This window comes from Panthera uncia (assembly GCF_023721935.1).
Source record: "Panthera uncia isolate 11264 chromosome E2 unlocalized genomic scaffold, Puncia_PCG_1.0 HiC_scaffold_19, whole genome shotgun sequence".
Classification (NCBI taxonomy): domain Eukaryota; kingdom Metazoa; phylum Chordata; class Mammalia; order Carnivora; family Felidae; genus Panthera; species Panthera uncia.
Window position 1 is genome coordinate 28811201 of NW_026057588.1, and position 24760 is coordinate 28835960.

A 24760-nucleotide genomic window follows, 5' to 3' on the forward strand; every position below is an offset into this window, starting at 1 on the left:
TCAAGAGTAGGACGCTTAACCAACTGAGCCACCCAGGCCCCCCTTATTTATTTATTCTTATACTGAGTCTTGGGTAAGAATAAGCTGTAAATCAATATGTTACCTATATCCAGTATGATGAAATGAAAATATATAAACAGTATATACTTTGAATAGTAATTTTTTTCAAAGTTGTATTTTTTATTTGAATGTCAGACTTATTTGCAAAGTTTTATTTTTTTATGTTCTTTAGATCTTATTGCAATATACTAAAATTGTTATCTCAGCTTTTTTTTCTTTATTTCCAGATAAATAATTAACTGAAATCTTTTGAGTAGTGATGTACTTTATCTGTATTTGCTGTATATTTATTTTTATTTAAGTATAATTAACATACAGTGTCATATTAGTTTCAAGTGTGCAACATAGTGAGTCGACAACTCTGTACATTACTCAGCGCTCACCACAGTAAGTGTAGTCACCATCTGTCGCCATGCAGTGTTCTGACAATATTATTAACTATATTCCTTATGTTGTACTTTTCATCTCCATGCCTTATGTATTTTATTTTATTTTAATTTATTTATTTATGTTAGCTACTTGGTCGATAAGTTTATTATTGTCTTTGTCTGAAAAATCTTCATAAAAATTGTGGTTTGATTTAGCTCTCAGTGGCCCACTCCTGAGCTCTAAAGAAGCTTGCCTTCTTCTGAGCTGCCCAACCTTTCTTCTGGGCAAGAGACATTTTGGGATAGTTCCACCTCTTTTTAACTTCTTTCTTAGGCTTCTTCTTCTAGACTGGATTCTCTCCTAGAGCAGTGTGAGCTTTACACATCTCCTCCACCATGTCTGGAGTTATTTTGTTCTTTTTTTTTTTTTTTTTTTAATTTTTAAAAATTTTTATTTACTTTTGAGAGAGAAGGAGAGAGACAGAGGTGCAAACAGGGTAGGGGCAGAGAGAAAGGGAGACACAGAATCCAAAGCGGGCTCCAGGCTCCAAGCTGTCAGAGCAGAGCCTAACGTGGGGCTTGAACTCATGGGCCTCGAGATCATGACCTGAGCCGAAGTTGGACACTTAACCAGCTGAGCCACCCAGGTGCCCCCTGGAGATACTTTGTTCTCTATGTATTAAGAGAATTGTTTCTTGTAAGCGTCTTCATCTTCTTCCATTAGGTAACGCATACAGTCTGCAACTTTTTGACCCATGATGTACTGCCCGTGTCCTTCTGCACTCAATTACTCGCTTTCCAAATCATAACCAGGGAATCATTTGGTACCATTAGGGACAGAGAAGGCACCATCTACAGCTCTCTTGAGGGCCCCCAAAACTTTATTTTGAGGAGTGGTTGCATCCAAACAGTAGGTGAAGGTACCAGGTTGACCCTCAGTGCTTTCCACAGTATTCATCTCCTGTCACCTCCACTTGGCCTTCTTAGATCTTGTCCAGGCCTGCTACAGTACACTGCAGCCTAATTTGTCACGCCAGCCATCACACCTCTCTTTGGGAGTTCATAAGCACGCGCTGCACAAACCGTCGCATTTCCTTCTGTACGGGCATTAGCAGTCTGACAGATGATCTCTCTGGTCTCTCTGTGGACTATCATCCTGTATTTAGATGTGTTCTACTTATTTTTATCCTGAATTACCAAGCGTTCCCAAGCATAGTAATTAGTTTTGCCCTCTTGTCTTCTTCTAAATTTCACTTGGTATCTCTTGATGCAAGCCTTATTCTTGACAACCTTAACAAACCCCATCCTGTAGAACAGAGACTGGTGTCCATGGCTCACCACAGACAAGCAGGCCCAGAAATACTCCATTGGGGGGGGGGTGGCAACTTACTATTTTATAACTGGAAGTTTGTACCTCTTATTCCCTTTTATCCATATTGCCCATTCCCCCATCCACCTCTCCCCTGGCAACCACCAGTTTGTTTTCCATACTTAAGAGTCTGTTTTTTTTTCATTTGCTTTTTAAATTTCACATGTAAGTGAAATCATATGGTATCTATCAACTGTTTGACTTACTTCACCTGGCATAATACCATCTAAGTCCATCCATGTTGTTGTAAATGGCAAGATTTCATTTTTTTTTATGGCTGAATAATATTCCTGTGTGTGTGTGTGTGTGTGTGTGTGTGTGTGTGTGAGAGAGAGAGAGAGAGAGAGAGAGAGAGAGAGAGAGAGAGAGAAAGAAAGGGAATATGAGAAAATGAGAGAGAGATCTATTCATGTATTGATGGACACTTGGGTTGCTTCCATATCTTGGCTGTTGTAAATAATGCTGCAGTAAACATGGTGGTGTGTAGGTGTTTCCAAATCAGTGTTTTCATTTTCTTTGGGTAAATACCCAGTGGAATTATGGGATCATATGGTATTTCTGTTGTAAATTTTTGGAGGAAATTCCACACTTTTCCAAAGTGGTTGCACCAATTTACCATCCCACCAATAGTGTATGAGGATTCCCTTTTCTCCACATCCTCCCTAATGCTTGTTATTTCTTGTCTTTTTGATTGATAATGGCCATTCTGACTGGTATGAGGTCATATCTCATGGTTTTGATTTGCATTTCCCTGGTGATTAGTGATGTTGAGCTTCTTTTCATGTGTCTGTTGGACGTCTAGATGTCTTCTTTGGGAAAATGTCTATTAAGGTCCTCTGCTCATTTTTTTATTGAACTGCTTGGATTTTTTTGGTGTTGTGTTGTATAAATTCTTTATATATTTTGAATATTCGCCCCTTATTGGATAAATCATTTGCATATATCTTCTCCCATTCATTAGGTTGCCTTTTTGTTTGTTGATGGTTTCCTTTGCTGTGCAAAAGCTTTTTATTTTGGTATAATCCCAGTAGTTGATTTTGTTTTTGTCTCCCTTGCCTGAGGAGACATAGCCATAAATATGTTGCTATTGAATGATAGCAACATTCAATATTGAATGATATTGAAGAGGATGATATTGAAGAGATTACTGCCTATGTTTTCTTTTGTCTTTGCTATCTTAGAGGTATATTTAGAGTCAAATTATGCCCCTCTACACTCTTTCCTATGTGCTTATACACTAACTCATAGGCTGATTAGATTATTTGTATTTTGGTTTATTACAGTTTGATTTATTGAATGCTACCTGATCTCTCTGTTCTGTGATTCTGTTCATTATAGGCCTGTCAGAGGATTTTCATGCTAAGGATTCTAAACCTTCCTCGGACCCACCTTGTGTCATTGAGAAACTCTGTTCCTTACATGATGGCCTTGTTTTGGAAGCAAAGGGAATAAAGGAACATTTCTGGAAACCCTATATTAGGAAACTTTATGAAAAAAAGGTTTGTAAGTAGTAAAGAAGTAATGTGAAAATATTTTCTGTGGAAAGATTTATTTTAATATGATGACTTAAAGATCTTTTCTTTCATCATAGCTCCTTAAGGGAAAAGAAGAAAATCTTACAGGGTTTTTAGAACCTGGGAACTTTGCAGAGAGTTTGTGAGTATTTGTATTATCAGCCATTTTAATATTTTGTAAACTATGTACTTAGGAAACCTCAGAGTTTAGTGTCTTTATTGTTTGTACCCTGGAAACTTAGAATATGTTTTGTGGGAGAACATCAGAAAGCAATCAAAAGTTGTGTCAACTGTTACTCTAAGCACACAGGTTAAAATTTATTGGAAATTGTATGGCTGTTCTTTAAAGTTTTAATAGTTAAGCTTTTGTATCATAATTTTTGAGATAAAAGAAGTTCTTTGGGAACTGTATGGGTTCAAATGATGATGTAGAAGTAGCGAGGTCTTCAAAGGTGCCTAGAGCAACTGGGAAAGATAATTAAGCATCTCACCAGAAACTGCACCTCCCAGGTAGATCAGTACAGGGTTCCTCCCCTCCAATCCCCGCCAAAATACTGTCAGCAAGATACACTCACCATATGATGGGTGAGCCTAGTGTAGCAAGCTTGCATTTTATACAGCTCAGATGTAAGTAACCGTGATTTGAAATTTAACTTTCACAAAATTATTAGAACTTGGAGTAAATAAAAAAATGACCTAATTAGGTGGCTTAAAACACTAACTGAAACGGCAGTCCTGTGAGTGTACATTTTGCCTGTCTTTTTTTTTTTTTTCCCATAGTAAAGCCATCAATAAGGCCTATGAGGAGTATGTTTTATCTGTTGGGAATTTAGATGAAAGGATATTTCTTGGAGAGGATGCTGAAGAGGAAATTGGGACTCTGTCACGGTGTCTGAACACTGGCTCGGGAGCAGAGGCTGCTGACAGGGTGCAGATGAAAGCCATCCTCCAGCAGCATTTCGACAAGGTGAGCTGACCAGTGCCAGGAAAGCAGACATGCCGGAGTCTCTGTGTTATTGTGGTAATTGTGTGTGCGTGTGTGTGTGTGTGTGTGTGTGTGTGTTATACTTCTTCCAGTATGAAAAGGGAAATTCTTGTCCTACTTAATTGAAAAAGTGGTCTCTGTGTTTACTGACTTAATTTTTGTTAACATCAACTTTCCAAGTTTTCGGTTGGATCTGAGAGAAAGAGCCTTTGATATAAATTTAAATGAATGTATCATGCTGATATAACTGTTGGTTTTTAAAAAAAAAAAAAAAATGGGCCAGTAATGTACAGTCTTTACATATTGAATGTAGTAAGCATTTTAGAAAATGTCAATTGATCTGAATGGTACCTTCATCTAGACACTAGAGAAACTGATCATCTATAGTCTTTAGGAAAATTCTGTTAAATTGACATTCAGGATCATTGAATTTCAGGTGTTATTTCATGCATACAGTTAGGATGGTGGAGACTAAGAGTTTCTCTTCTATTGTGTGATGTTCACAGAAAATACACAGCTTCTGACAAGTGCTTCCAAAGGCAGTGTGTATATTTCCAAGGGGTAACTCACCTGTAAGACCAGATTTAAGCCTGGTTTGCTTATTCATTCAGTAAATATTCTAAAGGTATTCCACACGCCAGATTGTGTCCTGCATACTGGTGATACAGCAGTGAACACAATAGCCATGAATACCTTGTTTTATATTTCAGTGTGGGGAGATGGACAATAGATAACCAAACAAGTGACTATATTGGACGTCGGATGATAGTGTATAAAGAGAAGTCAAATAGGGTAGTAGTTCAGAGCGTGGGGAAAAAGGGAGAACGGGTGGGCCTTGGGCTGCTATGGATAGGGCGGTGAGGAAAGACATCTCCGAGGGGGTAACATCAACAGAGACGTGAAGTGAGGAAGCAAATCATGTGACTAGCCGAGGAATGTGTTTGAAGCCCAGAGAATAGCATGTGCCAAGGCTTGTGGTAGGAGCTCGACTGGCTTTTTGGAGGAATGATGAGAGAGCACTGTGGTAGGAATTGAGTGAGAGAGTGGTTGAAAAGTGAGGTGGGGGTGGGGGCAGGGTAGACCTTGTAGGGCTTTGGAAGCTCTGGTAAGAATGTTTGCTTTTGCTCTGATAGGAAAGCCATTAGGAAGGTGTTATGGAAAACAGTGACTGAATTAGTCTGATCTGCATTTTTCAAGGTCTTGTAGGGGGTGTTTGGCAGGGGCCAGGGTAGAAGTAGGGAATTAAGAGGCTGTCGCACTGGTTCTGGTGATAGCTCATGGTGGTTTGGATCAGAGCAATGGTGGTATTGAGGCTGTGTTTTGGAGACAGGACCCACAGGATTTCCTGATGGCTTGGATCCAGGGTGTGAGAGAAAGATAATGGTGATGACTCCAGTTGCATAAATGGTATAAAAGCTGAAGTCCTTCCAAAGGCCTCTGAGGTCTTTAGTGATGTAGCCCGCTGCCTCTCTGAATTCATCTCCTACCACTCTCCTCCTCACCCATTGTGCTCGTCACATTAACCTCTGTTCTCCTTCTTCAGATATGCCGAGCATACCCCAACTCAAAGCCTATGCTCTTGCTGTTTTCTCTGCCTAGAACATGTTTCTTCAGGATATTCATGTGGTTTATTTCCTCACTACATTCAGGTCTCTGATAGACTGACCACTGCATAGAATAATAACCACTGACATCCTCCCCAACCTTCAGCACTTCCTTCCCCTTTTACTCTGTGATTAGTGTTCCTCTTAGTATTTGTCACTGTCTTAAGGTAAGTGGGTGGGTAGAAAGAATTGTTTGTCTGACAGTAAGTAGATAGATAAATACAAAGATGGGAAAAAAGAATCGTTTGTTATGGGTCTCCTGCATTAAAACATAAACTTCATGAGGGCTGTGACCAGTGCTGTGTTCAGTGCCTGGCACATAGTAGGCATTCCATGAACATTTATTATTGACATTTATTCAGGGAAAAAACTCAGAGATGGGGTTATGATGGTATGTTATTTGAGATATCTTTTTAGGCATCCTCGTAGACAAGTGGAGTCGGCAGTTTGGATGTACAAGATTGGTGTTCATAGCAGAAGTTAGGGCTGTGTGTGTGTGTCTACTCTGGAAACATCAGGATATAGATGGCTTTTAAAGCCATGAAGAGTGACTATGTGAGTTGATAGAGAATGGAAGAGGTCTAAGGACAGAGCTCTGGGGCACTCCAAAGTTTAGAAGTGTTTACTTGGAGAAGGAAAGTTCTAAAGTTTCAAAAATAGCAATATTTATACCTGAGTCAAAGAAAGACTCCTCTCGATCAGAATGCCCAGGAAGCTTTAAGCCAAGAGCTAAACAGTGCTGCCGAGAAGCTGTATGCTGACCTTGAGAACTGTGGGCAGAAAGCTGTTTGTGGCAGTCATACCTCGTTCCCTGTGTGGAAGCATTGATGTCTGTGGGCAGTGGGAGATGCTGCTGTTGCTTTTGCTGTGCACGTGCAAGGTGTTTTTCCCTCCCAGCAAAGCACTGGTTTATATACAGGGAAGAAGCTGGCTGTAGGAAAAGACGTGTAGAGCAGGGAATAGCCTTCTGAATGTAGTTAATCCACCCAGATTGTCTTATTGACCTAAAAAAATTGTAGAATTAATTTCTTTGAAACCAAGTGGAGGTCTTGGCTCTCTCCTGTTTAAGTCACAGAAAACATGTAGATTTATATCTGTATGTGTAGAGTTATATCTGTATGGCAAATTCCTCTGCGTATCTGTATCTCCTTAAACTTGAGTAGTCTGTTTTGCCAGGTGAAAATTTTGCTAGGTGTTTTTATAGCTATCTCTAGAATTAATATACTTAGCTACGTGGGGAAACACAGTTTATCTTGAATGTTAAAAAACACTCCTGGGGCACCTGGATGGCTTAGTTGGTTAAAGTGTCTGGCTCTTGGTTTCAGCTCTGGTCATGATCTCACGGTTCCTGAGTTTGAGCCCCGCATCGGGCTCTGTGCTGACAGTGCAGAGCTTGCTTGAGATTCTGTCTCCCTCTCTCTCTGCCCCTCCCCTGCTTGTGCTCTCTCTCTCTCTCTCTCTCTGTCTCTCTCTCTGTCTCTCTCTCTCTGTCTCTCTCTCTGTCTCTCTCTCTCTCAAAATAAATAAATAAACATAAAAAAAAAATAAAATAAAAGACACTCTTAAGCTCTCTTAACCTTTCAGAGTTTATTCGAAGAAATAGAAAAGATGTTTTATTAGCATATGTAGTCATGCTTAAATTCTCAGATATTAAGTCCTATCTTTTTCATATTTATATTCAGGAATGTTGACTTAAATTTATTTCCCTGAAGATCTGTAGACTTGAGTGGGGGGGAACTGATAGATTCTAATAACTATAGGTAAAGGAGGGGCAAGAAGACTGAAGGCCATTCTGTGTCAGGCTGTTTTCTCATCTAGGAATGTTTGTTTTGTTCCATGTCTCTGAAGCAGATCTGATGATTTAGATGGGCTTTTGTTAAATCATGGAATTCATTTGGGCCGGGGTTAGTTCACAGCTTTCCTTTGTCAATCTTTGAGTAGTTACAAAAAAGTGGTGGGTGGCAGCTGTGAAATGCTATTTCTCAGCGATGCTCTTTACTGTATATTCCTTCTTTGTGCCTTCAGGTTTAGGCCTAAAGTAGGGATGACAGGGAAGTGCGGGAAGTATGCCTTGTCTTAGGGTTTAATTTTTAAGAGACAGACTTTCTAGTTGGCTAAAATACAAATTGTCCTTTCACACGTCTTCACATGGAGGGTGGTGGCTCCTAGTGGTGTTATGTTCAGATTCCAAGAATGGAGATATTTGAATCATTAAAATTTATTGATGAAGTCTGATTGGTTTGAATTCTCATTTGTGAAGTAACTGAAAGTCATTCTAATCTAAAATAGTCTTCTCCCCCCCCCCCCTCCCCACCGCCCCCATTTAGTCTAAAGCACTTAGGATCTCCACACCACTGACTGGTGTGAGGTACGTCAAGGATAACAGCCCTTGTGTGACCCCAGTTTCTACAGCAACACACAGCTTGAGTCGTCTTCACACCATGCTCACAGGCCTCAAGAATGCGCCAAGTGAGAAATTGGAACAGATTCTAAGGTGGGTTTGAGCCCTTCTTGCCTTCTAAGATTTGATTGTTGACCATTTTCTATTTTAATTTTTTTTTTTTTTTTACTTTTTAGTGGCTTAATTCACCCATTATTAATTTTATACCAGGTGCATGCTCAGACGTGTTATTAGTCTGTAGAGGACATAGGTCACCGTCTATGTTGGTGATCATTTTTCCTCAGTGTGTTCCTCAGTATCTCAGTGTGTTCCAGCTGTTATCACAGAATACCATAGACTGGTGGCTTATAAACAACAGTAATTAATTTTTTACAGTTCTAGAGGCTGGAAGTCCAAGATCAAGGTTCCAAGATTCAGTGTCTGGTGAGAACTGCTTCCTGGTTCATAGACAGCTGTCTTTTTACTGTCCTCACAATGAGCGAGGAGGCAAGGAAGCTTTCTAGGGCCTCTTTTATAAGAGCACTAATCCCATTCATGAGGGCTCCACTTTCGTGACCTGATCAGCTCCCACATGCCCCACAGCCAAACACCATCACATTGGGCATTAGGTTTCAACATAGAAATTTGGAGGCGGAGCACAAATATTCAGTCCGTAGCACTCAGATTTCTTCTGTGTAGTAGAGGAGACAGTAATTAACAACACTAGACACTGTAGAATAAGGCACCAAAAGGTTACCAAATGTTCTATCTTAAGATTTCAGGAAGCAGGGCGGGGGGCGGGGATCAATAAAAATAGCAGTTGTCGAAGGACTTCATGAAGAAGATTGGACCTGAGCAAATTTCTGAGGGGTAGGTCAGATTTTAAAAGATAAAACAGTTACATTCATAATCAGTGTCAAACCACCATAACTTTTGTAAGTTGTGTAAAATACCCTTAGTGTGAAAAGGAAGTTAACTGCTTTTAGTCCTTTGATCTGCTGGAGACTGGTAGAAATATCAGTGAGCCCTAGTGAAAAGCCTGATAGACTGGATTTTATTACCTGTGCACAGTTTTTTGCAAGTTTATTTGAAAATATTACCTCCAAGGCCCCTCTGTCCTAAAAAGTATCGGATTTGATGACATAGATCCTATAGGAGCCTATTTTATTTCTGGTGGTATAGTATAAGGAGGCCCAGTATACACTAGTAATTTCCTACTCACAGCTAGACTTATTAAATACCAAGGTTGACTAATTTCCCTTCACATTTTCATGAAGTCTGCTTTATTCATAACTTGACTGTGATTAATACCCAACAGGCTGAGTCTGTATGGCCTCTTCCGCAGATGGACCTTGTTGGCCTAGAATACAGAAGCATTTTATAAATACATTTTAGAAGACTGACTTTATAGCGTCCAGATCTCTTTCCAGGTGTAGGAGCTTCTTTAATCTTAGACACCATTAGTGGGGTTGAATATTTCCAGTAAACGCTAAGTAAAACCAAAGACTCCTATTTTCTGTAAAAAGGTACCTGTGAGTGTGTTCATAAATAAAATTCTGTTTGTGTATGATAGTCAGTAGCTACCTCTAGCAGGATTATAACTGATTTTTATTTTCTTTACAATTTTCTAAACTTGCTACAATTTTATATTTGTGATCAAAATAAAATCACAGTTGCTTCTACATAGCACCCACACCTGGAATTGGGCCGGGCCACAGCCTCTGGCCTATGGACCCCCTGCAAAGTGAACGAACTTCAGGCCTTCATGAAAATGTGTAAGCAGGACCTGAGTGTTCTGCACACCAAGGAAATGCACTTTCTGAGAATGGGTGGTGAGCGTGGTGGGTTAAATACCACCTGCTACAGTGAAGAAAAAACAGCTAGTAAGAAGATGGAGGAAAACATAAGACAGATGAACCATCAAGCAAGGAAAGTCATCTAGAAATTGACAGTGAAGGTGTGATTGAACCAGATAACAATGCCCCTCAAGAAATGGGAGATGAAAATATAGAGATGAGTGGGGAAATGATGGATCCAGCAAATGATGAAATAGTGGCTGTCATTAGATGCCCTAAAGGATGATGAGTTGCAAAAGGCCATTGATTTGTACCAGATGCCATCAAGCTGAATCCTCGCTTGGCCATTCTGTGTGCCAGGAAAGCCAGTGTCTTCATTAAATTACAGATGCCAAACACTGCCATCCAAGACTGTGATAGAGCTATGGAAATAAATCCTGACTCAGCTCAGCATTACAAGTGGCATGGGAAAGCCTAGGCTTCTGGGCCATTGAGAAGAAGCAGCACGTGACCTTGCCCTTGCTTGTAAACTGGACTATGATGAAGATGCTAGTGCGATGCTGAGACAAGATCAGTGAGGGCCCAGAGAATTGCCAAACATCAGAGAAGGTATGAGTGAAAAAGTGGAGAGTGAAAACACGAAGAGCGAGAGATCAAAGAAAGAATAGAAAGTAGGGTTGAGAAGGCTTGGGAAGAATACGAGAGAACCTGGAGAGAGGAAGAAGCTAGATGACAGAAGCTCAAACTGGCTCTTTTCTAGGTGCTTTCCTGGGGGCAAGCCTGGAATGGCAGGAATGCCTGGGCTCAGTGAAGTTCATAGTGATCCAAAGGTTCTTACAGCCATGCAGGATCCAGAAGCTCCGGTGGCCTTCCAGGATATGGCCGAGAATCCAGCAAATGTGTCAGATATCAGAGCAACCCAAAGGTTATGAATCTCCTCGGTAAATCGTCAAATTTGGAGGTCAAGCATAATGCCTTTCTGACAAGTAAAACCCTTGCTGAAGGAAAAGCAACTTAGATCACCTCATGGGCGTCACAGTAGTACAGACCTGTGTACTGACCTCGTGGAGCTGGGGTGCTATGAAGATGGTCTCTACCCCTCTGCCCCACATGCAACCAAAACATTTTATAGTGGTTTGCCACTGGCTATTCATTCAGGTGGGGTTTTCCTAGTAGCAATTACTAGGAATTTTACGCCTTAAACATATTTAAAAACAAGTTTTAAAAGGATGTGTTAATTCCTAAAAAAAAAAAAAAAAAGAAAAAAAAGAAACATAGTTGTTAACAACTGCTGATAATTTGTTTACTGCTTCTGCATTGAATATATATTGCCTTTCAAGTTAAAAAAAAGTCAATGAAATACACCTCGCTTTGGAGGAAAAAATGAAAAGTGCCAGTAATGGTTTCTATGAGTCTGTAGTATAGTTTATACACCCCTTCATTCTGTTTTCTTCCAGGAGTTCCTAATGGGACTTGTATTGCCCCCTGAGGAAACAATTGAAGGCAGTTTTGTTTGTTATCAGTGATTGTAGATGTGTAGGGTAGATGGGGGCCAGTCAAGAATGCTAAATTTAACTGCTTGCAGCTCCACACAAGATACATTTTTTTCATGCAAAACGGGAGTACCAGCACCTGCGATAAGGAAGTATGGCATCTCCTAGAATACTTTGGGAGGTATAGTTTCTGTTCAAAGTATTTTATATTTATAGGTTAGTAAAACTACAGAATTATACACAGTTTATTTGTGACTCAGCAAGACCTTTAAGTTGGATACTTTTTTTTTTTTTAATTTAAAAAAATTTTTTTACAAAATTTTAGGACATGTTCCAGGGATCCAACACAGGCTATTGCCAACAGATTGAAAGAAATGTATGAAATATATTCTCAGCATTCCCAGCCAGATGAGGATTTCAGTAATTCAATTAAAGGTACAGCTTAATATTGTCTGTATTGTTCATTTTTGAAGTTTAACTACAGGGTCCTTTCTTGGTAACTAAATCAGAAAGATGAAGAAAGGATTTATGACTTTAGATTGAGGTCTGAGATATGGATATCCAATTTTTTTTTGTCAACCAAGTAGTTTCTGGGCCTTTCTCCATAAGAGAAATTTTAGACTGGTTGGACTTCGGGTACTTTGTTTGCAAAATCTTTAGTTTCACTTGTAGACTAGATACTATTAAATATAGAAGTATAGTGATTCTTTAAAATATTAAGAATAAGTTCAGAAGATATAGCTGTTTCTTGCTCAGACCTGTTCTAGAAGTTGTTTGATGTTATGAATTAGAACCAAGTATGAGTAGAATAGCAAACCAATTGTATACCTCCTAGCATACAGCTGTTCAATTCAAACTTACAAAAAAAAAAAAACAAAACTCTTAATAGAATGCTATTACAGTTTTCTCAGTGCAAATTTCATTTCATAATTTTAGAAAATTTTGAGCGTTAGTATGGTTACCATGAAGAAAATTAAGAAATCTTAGGAATGATGGGAACAGCAGGTGTAAGAAGTGCATGTATAGGAAAGTAATTGGTTGGTTTTTATATTTTATTTCATGGGCAGGGGATGGGATAAACTCTCACTTTCTACAATAATTTCTTTGCATGTGACTGTTTCTTTTATTATTTATGCAGAAATTGCCAGCAAACATTTTCGTTTTGCAGAAATGCTCTACTATAAAGTATTAGAATCAGTTATTGAACAGGAACAGAAAAGACTGGGAGACATGGATTTATCTGTGAGTAAATGACCAGTGTATTGATCAGCACAATAAAATTTAATTCCCTTTTGGCCCTACCCATACAGAACCCAAACTAAACAAAACAAAGACAAAACCATGGCTCTGAGGGAGTGATTGGCACCTAAGGAAACTTGTGTTCTGAGTCTCCTTACCCCACTTAGTGTTTCTGAGTGCAGTAGGCCATGTGCTATAACTCATGGTTTCTATGGGCCGTAAGACTCTGTAGTCCAGGATTAAAACATTAACCTGTATACTCTCCTGACAAGCCTTGTGTAGCAAGAATAAGTTGAGTGTTGACTCGATAGGACTTTACCATCAACATTCAACCAGTGCTCTTTGATGAAGGTGATTACTTTTTGTAGATTTTACTAGCCAAATATAAATTGATTTTGAAATAAGTGGTATTTACTTAAATGACATCAATAAAAATTTTTAAAAACTTTTTTTTTTCATTTGAGAGAGAGAGAGAGCAGAAGGGGCAGAGAGAGAGGAAGAGAGAGAATCCCAGGCAGGCTCTGCATTATCAGTGCAGAGCCTGAGGCAGGGCTCCATCTCATGAACCTTGAGATCATGACCTGAACCAACATCAAGAGTTGGACACTCAACTGACTGAGCCACCCAGGCGCCCTAAAAACTATTTTTTAAAGTAACATTTTAGGAAAATTTTAAAATTGATAATTGTTCTAATTTCTTGTAACTATTTACATTTCTTTTTTATATGTAAAATTATGACTGTTGGAATTTAAAAGTTGTTAATGACAGATTTTTAAACTTTGAAATATATAGAAGGGTGTATAAAACATAGCTGCAGTTTAGGGGGTGATAATAATTATTGGATACGTGTATACTCACTTAAGAAACTTATTAAAACAACTTTTTTATTGTAAAATATACATAACATTTAACATTTTAAGCATTTTTAAATGTATAATTCAACAGCATTAAGTACATTCATGGTGTTATGCAACCCTTACCACTAGCCATCTTTAAAACTTTGTCATTATTCCAAACTGGAAGTCTGTACCCATTAAACAGTGACTCCCCATTCACTTCTCTCTTCAGCTCCTGGTAATCTCTACTTTGTCTCCACGAATTTACCTATTCTAGGTATAATCATACAATATTTATTCTTTTGTGTCTCATTTATTTTACTTGGCATCATGTTTTCAAGGTTCATCCATGTTATAATATGTGTCAGAACTTTATTCCTTTTTAAGACTGAATAATATTCAGAATATTATCCATAATATTCAGTAGTATTGTCTGCCTTTTGTCAAGTTGTAGGAGTTCTTTATATAGTCTGGATATTAATCCCTTATCAGATACATGATTTGCAAATATTTTCTCCCATTCTGTGGGTTGTGTTTTTACTTCATTGATGGTGTCCTTTGATACAAAAAAGGTTTTAATATTTTTAAAAATGTTTATTTTTGAGAGAGCGAGTGAGTGTGCACAAGCAGGGGAGTGGTAGAGAGAGAGAGGGAGACACAGAATCTGAAGCAGGTTCCAGGCTCCATGCTGTTAGCACAGAGCCCAACATGGGGCTCGAACTCATGAACCGTGAGATCATGATCTGAGCTGAAGTTGGATGCTCAACCAATTGAGCCACGCAGTCACCCCCAAAAGATTTTAATTTTGATGAAGTCCAGTTTATCCGTTTTTTTTCTCCTGTTACCTATGTTTTTGGTGTCTAAATAACTTTTTAATTCAAAAATAGTAAATGTTTATGTGTAGAGTTGGAAAATTAATAAGCAAAAACAAAAAGGAAAATGTGATTATGTGTCCTGAGATAAATCTGTTGACTTTTGGTCCATGACAATCTAACCAGTCACCTGCCTTCCTTCCAGCTGTCTTTTTATGAGAGTGGCCTCTAACTATAAATACTGTTTTGTAACATCTTTCCATATTATTATTCCTCTAAGCAGCAGGGTGTATGTATATTTTTATTAGGGATGTAATTTTTTATTACCTATATTTTACAATATATAAGATTTTTAAAAGTTCATATACATTCTTTTAATACTTGTTTTTGCTAAAACATGGTCTTATTTATAAAGTTAAGAAAAGTTTTATAAGGAAGTTAAGCACATACTTCTAAGTCAGAAAATGACATGCTTTGGTATTTTTATTTAACTTGACTGGGGAAGAAATGTCTTGTTAGAGTAAGCTTATGTTTCTAAATGTTAATAACTTTGTTTTGTAGGGCATTCTGGAACAAGATGCATTCCATAGATCGCTTTTGGCCTGCTGCCTTGAGGTCGTCACTTTTTCTTATAAGCCTCCTGGGAATTTTCCATTTATTACTGAAATATTTGATGTGCCACTTTATCATTTTTATAAGGTATTTAAAAAAATATGACACTTATGAGGAAATTATAGATGAGATGAACTTCCTGTTGTTCAGCAGCTAATTCATTTTGCTACCTACGTACATTTCTTCTCTTTTCTTTTCTTTTCTTTTTTTTTTTCAATTTTTTGAGAGCGAGTTTGAGCAGGGGAGAGCGGTAGAGGGAGAGAGAGGGACAGAGAGAGAGAGAGAGGGAGAATCTTAAGTAGGTTCCATGCTCAGCATGGAGCCTGACCCAGGCTCAATCCCACAATCCTGGGACCATGACCTGAGCTAAAGTCAAGAGTGCAGTGCTCGGGGCGCCTGGGTGGCGCAGTCGGTTAAGCGTCCGACTTCAGCCAGGTCACGATCTCGTGGTCCGTGAGTTCGAGCCCCGCGTCAGGCTCTGGGCTGATGGCTCGGAGCCTGGAGCCTGTTTCCGATTCTGTGTCTCCCTCTCTCTCTCTGCCCCTCCCCCGTTCATGCTCTGTCTCTCTCTGTCCCAAAAATAAAAAAAAATAAAAAAAAAAAAAAGTTGAAAAAAAAAAGAGTGCAGTGCTCAACTGACTGAGCCATCCAGGCACTCCTTTCTCTTCTCTTTTTAATTACATATTTAGTAAGTTCTACTCTATTTGGAGAGAAGAAATAGAACAGTCTTAAGAGCTTTTTAAATTCTTTTAAGATGGTATGAAGACTTGTTTTTGGGCAAAACCTTCATTTGATTCTTCCTTTTATCTGATAAAAGCTTTTAGAACGCTTTCATTTTATTAGCTAAGTAGCCTTCAAAAAAAGTGGCAAGCATATCAGTAGCTAATCTTATATAGCAACCTTTTTTATTTTATGGAAATAACAATGAAAGTATCCTTCAGAAGAAAATAAAAATTATCTTTCACATGTTATATAGAGGTGCAGAGTGATAGCATTGATTTGATAGTTGTTTCTGTCTTGATATTGATTCAGTATATGAATTTATCTTAATTCTTTCTAATGTAGTAGCAAAATCAGCTTTTATAATGGTATGGATTGAATGTTTAGAGTTTTTATTTGATTATTTTTTTAAGTAATCTCTACCACTCAACGTGGGGCTCGAACTCATAACCCTGAGATCAAGAGTCAGATGGTCTACTACTGAGCCAGCCAGACAGCCCTAGAGTTTTTAAACATGAAGTTTTGAGAGTAGTATTTTTCAACTTCAATAAGTAGGCATCTTTTTTCTTAGAAAATTGTTTAAAATATACTGTTATACCAAAGATTTTATATAATTCCCGTGTGCATTTTATATAATAATTATTTATAAAGACAGTGAAAGGAAGACCAGCTATTTCAAAATAGTACTATTCTTTAGGCTTCGAATTTTGATGAGTTAATGTATCTATAAACATGTATAAAGCAGCATCTGAATAAATGTATCCATTTTACTTCACACTTAAACAAGTTTGTGGTGAAAAAAAATTATTAAACCAGAATATTTTTTGTTATTTCAGGTGATAGAAATATTCATTAGAGCGGAAGATGGTCTTTGTAGAGAGGTGGTAAAACACCTTAATCAGATTGAAGAACAGATCTTGGATCATTTGGCGTGGAAACCAGAGTCTCCACTCTGGGACAGAATTAGAGACAATGAAAACAGGGTTCCGACTTGCGAAGAGGTTTGTGAAAATACCTTCGCATCTTTCTAGAAGAAAAGTATATCAGTATCAGTCTATTTATATTCCTGTTTCACCGAGAGCAATGAAACTTAATGTCTTTCTTATTTATGGGAAGTGGGAGGGTGGCATTTAGGTTTGATGTGGTATAGTCACCCCTGTATCTAAGAAGAAACCCCTAAAGCTATGACTCAGAAATAATTTGTGATTGTGCCAAGGTTTCAGTGACAGAGTAAGAATGCAGTATTCTCTCTTAATTTTCTGTACATTAGAGTGATTGATATTCTAATTCTCTAAATTGGTAATGAAGATGGATTTGTATTTAGTATTGTTATTAGTTTTGAATTTTTTAAGCCTGCCAGAATTTTTGTCCACTTCAGTATGAAAATGAAAAAGACAACTGATTTTATTTAGGTTGAATAACTGATGAGCCAAGTTTTCTTTTGCCTCAGATTGTTACTGTATTCTAATTAAAATGCTTTTTTGAATAATGATATTCTGTGCATATAATTCTTTATAGGTTATGCCACCTCAGAACCTGGAAAGAGCAGATGATATTTGTATCACTGGCTCTCCTTTGACTCCCAGAAGGGTGAGTGAAGTTCGTGCTGATACTGGAGGACTTGGAAGAAGTAAGTTTAAAATACTAGGGGGGCGGGGTGCCTGGGTGGCTCAGTTGGTCGGTTCAGGTCATGATCTCACAGCTCTGTGAGTTCGAGCCCCACATCGGACTCTGTGCTGACGACTCGGAGCCTGGAGCCTGCTTCGGATTCTGTGTCTCCCTCTCTCTCTGCCCCTAACCCACTTGCATTCTGTCTCTGTCTCTCTCAAAAATAAACGCTAAAAAAAAAATTAAAAAATAAAAATAAAATAAAATACTCACAGGGAGCATTCGGGAGCCTCATATCTGGGAATTGAAATTCTGTAAAACTACAAGTGAAGTTAATAGGGTTTATATAGAAGATAATATTCTGTGCATTATAGTACCACATGGATCACTTAAAAGTTAATGCTCTTGAAGAATATTTAGGAACACAGTAAGATGCATGAAATAACGAATGGCTTTACAAAGAGAATACAGTATATTAATGTGGTTACTGTATTTTAAGTGTGTGTTTATATATAAGCATACAAAAGGGCTGAAATAGAAAAACCAAACTGTTAAGAATGATTATTATTGGATGATAGAATTCCAGGTGCTTTCTATAAATTTTTTAAGATGAATACGTATTACTTTCAAAATCAGAAGAAACAGCAAAGCTTCTTAAAGATAGAGCTGTATGGTGCAATTAGGTGTAGGCAAGCCAGTGAGTTAAAAGTACTGAATGGCCCGAGTGTGTTCAGCTTTGACTCTTGTCAGTTGAGCTGTGCTACACTGGTTAATACGACAGCAGTGCTGACCCAAGAAGTACAGAAAAGAGAAGTTTTGCTATTCATAAGGTTGTATTTAGGCAGCTTTTTTGGTTTTTAAGTAACTTCTTTGCCCATTGTGAGGCTTGAACTCACAACCCCAAGATCAAGATTGCATGCTCTACTAACCAAGCCACTCAGGCTGCCCCACCAGGAAGTTCTTTGTAACATCTTCCAGGTGTAAGCTTTAAGCTTATGTTCAGAGAGTTCTAAATCCTTGGATGCCATTAGAAGGTATTATTGTTTCTAGGTCAACCTTTTAATATAATTGATAAGAAGAAAGATCAGTTTTAAAATTAGACATCATTGGGTGCCTGGGTGGCTCAGTCGGTTAAGCGTCTGACTTTGGCTCAGGTCATGATCTCATGGTTCATGAGTTCAGGCCCCATTAGAGCTCTGCACTGACAGGAGCCTGCTTGGGATTCTCTCTCTCCCTCTCTCTCTGCCCCTCCCCCATTTGCTCACATTCTCTCTCTCTCTCTCTCTCTCTCTCTCTGTCTCTCAAGATAAACTTTAACAGAAAAATAATAAAGAATAAAATCAGGAATCACTTTATATCAGTGCATACTCAGTAAATAAGGATGATCTCTATGAAAGTTTCCTCGTTTTTTGGAAGAGGAATCATAATGGCTTAACTGTTTTTCTGCTTCCCTGATCTATGGGTTAGGACTTGCCTTTAAACTTCATTTTCTTTATACTTACCACTTCTCCATTTTCGTGACGTTTCTTAATACTTTACAAGATAATGATCATAATGCATTCCTCCCAACTGCACTTTGTTCCAAATACAAATCTGGTAAGTTTGTTCGCTTCTATGCCATTAGAAATTGAAATGTTAAGCTATGGTCTGTCAGGACTGCTCCTGTCACTCCCCTTATGGCACTCCCTACAATATATTTTTAAATTTAAAAACCCACTGATGTGCAGATTTTATAGCCAGACATGGAAGAGGGTGGGATTGCTGCATAAACATTAAGCCACTAGTGTGAATATTTAACAACAGACTGAGCCATAATAGTTCAAGTTTGTTTCTATTTGGGATGATTAAGCTTCAGAAAGAGACAGTGGTGATGGTTGCACAACATTGTGAATGTAATTAATGCCGCTGAATTGTATACTTAAAATGGTTAAAATGGCAAATTATACATTATATATATTTCTGTTAAAAATGAATTAACATAATATACCAAAAACCATTGAATTGTACAGTTTAAGTGATTAAAATGTATGTGAATTACATCTCATTCAAGTTTTAAAAATAAACTAAGCTTGAGTCCAACTCACATATATCTGTTCTTGCTGAAGAACATTACTGAGTCCTAGTAATTTTCTATATGTGGAAAAACACAAAGATGAAAATTTATAAAACTGGGGAAAATGCTCCCAGATGATACCACAGTAATATCAAGTCCATCATGTCCCCTTATCGAGTAGTGGCTTCACAGTGAAATCACATTGCACTCGAGTGGCAGGTAAACATTGAATATAGTCAAAAGTATCCTAGGAAAATAGAGTAATTCTTTAAACTGCCCCTAAATCATCAAGGCCCTGTAGCAGTGGAGGGCAAAGTTTGGTTCGATGCAGCAGAAGGTGGAATGTAGGAGGGAGCACTGTGGAACAAATAGAGAAGAATTCCTGTGTTTAAATTTTGTTCTTAATAGTGTTCGGTTGAACTTTCCTTAGTTGAACAGAGCTATGATATGACCCCTGTGATGTTTGTTTATGAAGTATTTCAAACACTGATTAGTTTTGAACATAACAGCTTGGATGTAAGATCTCAGTTTCCTTGAGTTAAACTGTTTTTTGTTTTTTTTTTTGACCCTAGGCATGACATCTCCAGCCACATTATATGACAGATACAGCTCCCCGACAGCCAGCTCCACCAGAAGGCGGTTATTTGTCGAGAATGATAGCCCCTCTGATGGAGGGACACCTGGGCGCATTCCCCCACAGCCCCTAGTCAATGCTGTCCCTGTGCAGAATGTATCGGGGGAGGCTGTTTCTGTCACTCCAGTTCCTGGGCAGACTTTGGTCACCATGGCAACAGCCACTGTCACAGCCAACAATGGACAAACAGTGACCATTCCTGTACAAGGTGAGGAAGGCAGAGTTGGATGTTGAGTTCTTTGTCGGGGGCCTTTATTGGAAAGTTACCTGAGACTTGGCTGGAATGACCATATGAGATAAGAGTGGAGAGGGGAAGGAGGTTGGGAGGGGAGAAATTGGAAACCCGTGCCTGGAGAACCTTTCATCATCATCATTTTCTTCCTAACACATTATAGGTATTGCGAATGAAAATGGAGGGATAACATTCTTCCCAGTCCAGGTCAATGTTGGAGGGCAGGCCCAAGCTGTGACTGGCTCCATCCAGCCCCTTAGTGCTCAGGCCCTGACTGGAAGTTTGAGCTCTCCACAGGTGACAGGAACAACTTTGCAAGTCCCTGGTCAGGTGGCCATTCAGCAGATCTCCCCAGGTGGACACCAGCAGAAACAAGGCCCACCTTTAACTGGCAACAGTATTAGGCCCAGGAAGACCAGCTCTTTATCGCTTTTCTTTAGAAAGGTAATTTTTCATGTACCCTTCCCAGGGCAGAGCTTGGTAAATAGAAGTGTTAGGTAAACAAAGTTTGAAATGTTTTTGTTTATCTACCAGGTGTACCACTTGGCAGGTGTCCGCCTTCGGGATCTTTGTGCTAAACTGGATATTTCAGATGAACTGAGGAAAAAAATCTGGACCTGTTTTGAGTTCTCCATAATTCAGTGTCCTGAGCTTATGATGGACAGACATCTGGACCAGTTGTTAATGTGTGCTATTTATGTGATGGCAAAGGTGAGTACCATTTGGAGTATAAGAGGGAAAAGTAAAGAAGCTACTTCCTTACTCTCAGAACACTTTTAACAGTTTTATTGGGATAGAATTCACCTACCATATATTCGCTCATTTAAAACGTACAGCTCAGTGGTTTTTAGTGTATTTACAGAAATGCGCAACCATCCCTACAAAATATTCTGTTGTATGAATATATGATATTTTGTTTATCCATCAATGGCCACCTGGGTGTTTGCACTTTTTGGCTATTTGACTAATGCTGCTGTGAACATTTGTGTACAAGTTTTTGCATGGACACATTTTTCATTTCTCTTTGGTATATACCTAAGAGTGGATTGCTGGGTACGTACTGTGTTTAACCATTTGAGGAACTGCCAGACTGTTTTTCCAGAGTCACTGCACCATTTTATATTTTCACCTGCAGTATGCGAACGTCCTGATTTCTCTACATTTTTGTCAACACTTTTTGTTATCAGACTTTGTTTTTCAAGATAACTTACTGAGGTGAAATTCACATAATGTAAATTAGCCATTTTTAAATGAACAGTTCAGTAGCATTTAGTACTTTCCCAGTATTGTACACTCAACCTTTATCTTGTTCCAAAACATTTCTATCCCTGCAGAATAAAACTGCTTTTTTTATTAAGTAGGTTCTCTCTATTCCCCATCCCCCTAGCTCCTGGCACCCACCATTCTACTTTCCGTCTGTGACTATTGTACAATATTTGTCTTTTTGTGACTTCATCTGTGTCATCGCATGAGTTGTAACTTCCTTCCTTTTTAAGGCTGCACAATATCCCATCATATGGACATACCACATTTTGTATATCCATTCATCCATTGATGGCCCCTTGGGTAGCTTCCACTTTTTAGCTGTCACTCCTGTGGACACGAGGGTACGAATGTCTCTTCGAGTTTTTGGTTTCATTCTTTTGTGTATATGCCCAAGAGGGGAATTGCTGGGTCATATGGTAATTTTGTGTTTAATTTTTTGAGAAACTTGCCATATTTTACACAACAGCTGTGTAATTTTACATTCCCACCAGCAGTGCAGGAGAATTCTAGTTTCTCTACATCCTTACCAACTTATTTTCTATTTTTTGTTATAGTCATCCCAGTGAGTATTGATATATTATAGTGGTTTTGATATGCATTTCCCTAATGACTGATGATGTTGAGTGTCTTTTATTGTGCTTTATTGATCATTATTTGAGTTTTTAATTCTGGCCATCCCAGTCAGTCATTCGCTTACTGGTCATTTGTGTATCTTCTTTGGTGAAATATCAGTTTAAATCCTTTGCCTATCTTTGAATTGGGTTGTTTGCTTTTTGTTTGTGGTTGAGCTGTAGGAGTTCTTTATATATTCTGGATGCAAATGTCTTGTCAGATATTAGCAAATATTTTCACTCATCTGTGTGTTTTTTTTTTTTCACTTACTTAATAGTGTTATTTAAAGCATAAAAGTTTTTAATTTTGATGAAGTCAGTTTATCAATTTTTTCTTTGTTGCTTATACTTTTGGTGTCCTACGAATACATTGCCAAATCCAAAGTCATGAATATTTATCTCTGTTTTCTTCTTAGAGTTTTATAGTTTTATCTCTTACATTTAAGCCTTTGATCCATTTCTAGTAATTTTTATATGTGGTATGAGGTAGGAGTCTAACTTTATTCTTTTGCATGGGGCTATCCAGTTGTTGTCCCAGTACTACTGTTGAAGAGAACATTCTTTCTCCACTGATAGTCTCAGCACCCTTGTCAAAAAAAAGTCAGATGACTATAGACACATGGGTTTATTTCTGGACTCTTAATTCTATCCTTGATTACTATCTACTGTAGATCTCTCCCCCCACCCCACCCCCCCTCGATTACTATTACTGTTAATTTGACCTAAGTTTTAAAATCAGGAAATGAGAGTCCTTCCTCTTATTTCTTCTTTTTCAGGTTTAGTTTGGCTAGTCTAAATCCCTTGACATTCTTTATGAACTTTAAAATCAGCTTGTCAATTCTGACTTCTTGTCTCAAAGAAGTCAGCTAGCATTCTGATAGGATTGTGTTGAATCTATAAATCAATTTGGGGAGTATTGCCATCTTAACAAATTTTCACCGTCCATCTGTGAATATAGGTTATTTTTCCCTTTATTTAGATCATCTTTAATTTCTTTCAACAGTGTTTTATAGTTTTCATAGTATAACTTTTACACTTTTTTTTGTTGACTTTATTCCTGTATGTTCTTTTTGATGCTATTACAAATGCAGATGTTTAAATTTGATGTGCTCATTGCAAGTATAGAGAAATACAGTTGATTTTTTGTGTCCTGCAACCTTGCTGAACTCATTTATGAGTTCTAATTTGGTAGATTCCTTAGGATTTTCTATGTATAAGGTCATGTAATCTGCTTACAGAAAGAATTTTACTTGTCATTCATACTGCATGCCTTTTCTTTTTCTTTCCTAATTGTTCTGGCTAGAACCTCCAGTATAATGTTGAATCGAAGTGTTGAGAGCAGAAATTCTTTTGTTTCTCATCTTAGGAGGAAAGCATGTAGATTACACCATTAAATATGATAGTAGCTGTGATTTTGTTCATGACTGAAAAAACTTTATCAGGTTGAGGAAGTTCTGATATTTTTTTTAAGTGTTTTTATTGTGAAGGGTGTTGGAAATTGTCAGATACTTTTTCTGAATCTATTGAGAAGATTGTGTTTTTTTATTCTACTGGTCTTTAGATATCAATATTAGATATAAGTATTATAGATATAATTTGGATATATTAAATATTTACTAATACTTAAATGTGTATTATATTTATTTTCGTACATTACCAACCTTGCATTTCAGAGGTAAATACCACTTGGTCATGGTGTATAATTCTTTTTTTATGTTACTAGGTTCACTTTGCTGGTATTTTTGTTTAGGAATTCTGTCCTATTTATTTAACAAAATATTATTTAACATTTTTGAGAGACAGAGCGTATGTGGGGGAAGGGCAGAGAGCCAGAGAGAGGGAGGCAAGAATCTGAAGCAGGCTCCAGGCTCCAGGCTATCAGCACAGAGCCTGACGCAGGGCTCAAACTCACGAACCGTGAGGTCATGACCTGAGCTGAAGTTGAACACTTAACCAACTGAGCCACCAGGAGCCCCAACATTTTTTTTTTTAAGTTTGTTTTGAGAGAGACAGAAACAGCAGGAGTGGGAAAGGGACAGAGAGAGAGGGAGACAGAGAATCTCAAGCAGGCTCTGCACTGTTAGCACGGAGCCCAGTGCAGGGCTCAAACTCATGAAATTGTGAGATCATGACCTGAGCCGAAACCAAGAGTTGGACAGGAAACTTAACTGACTGAGCCACCCAAGTGCCTCTGTCCTAGTCATGAAAGATACAGTGTTTTTTTGTCATGGTTTTGTTATCAGGGAAATATTAGAGTCATATAATGCATAGGGAAGTTTTCCTTTTCTGTTTTTTTTTTGGAAGAGTCTGTGAAGAATTGATATTAATTCTTCTTGAAATGTTGTATAGACTTCAGCAGTGAAGCCATGGGAGTGGGCCCATATTTTGCTCTGTGGGTGGTTTATTGATGAATAATTCTTTTTATAAGTCTATTCAGATCATCTATTTCTTCTAGAATCAGTTTTTGTAGTATGTGTCTTCTTAGGAATCTGCCTATTTCATTCATGCTGCGTAATTTGTTGGCACACAGTTGTTCATAATATTCCCTTATAGTCCTTTTTATTCTTT

General features: G+C 38.1%; 1 protein-coding gene and 2 pseudogenes across 7 annotated transcripts in view; 2 read left to right on the forward strand and 1 right to left on the reverse strand.

Annotated features, from left to right (window-relative positions):
• The window catches only part of RBL2 (RB transcriptional corepressor like 2), a 63083-nt gene that overhangs the window by 13865 nt on the left and 24458 nt on the right, over positions 1–24760 (forward strand). For all 7 annotated transcript variants that reach the window (XM_049621142.1, XM_049621139.1, XM_049621138.1 and 4 more), the window contains 12 exons: positions 3136–3296; positions 3389–3453; positions 4092–4278; positions 8228–8394; positions 11895–12004; positions 12708–12811; positions 15018–15155; positions 16625–16789; positions 17307–17418; positions 20022–20291; positions 20479–20759; positions 20850–21026. In XM_049621142.1, the coding sequence (XP_049477099.1) occupies positions 3136–3296; positions 3389–3453; positions 4092–4278; positions 8228–8394; positions 11895–12004; positions 12708–12811; positions 15018–15155; positions 16625–16789; positions 17307–17418; positions 20022–20291; positions 20479–20759; positions 20850–21026 (1937 nt within the window). The remainder of the gene's footprint in view (positions 1–3135; positions 3297–3388; positions 3454–4091; positions 4279–8227; positions 8395–11894; positions 12005–12707; positions 12812–15017; positions 15156–16624; positions 16790–17306; positions 17419–20021; positions 20292–20478; positions 20760–20849; positions 21027–24760) is intronic.
• LOC125915349 (60S ribosomal protein L5-like) lies at positions 641–1793 on the reverse strand (annotated as a pseudogene).
• On the forward strand, positions 8776–11886 carry LOC125916055 (hsc70-interacting protein-like; annotated as a pseudogene).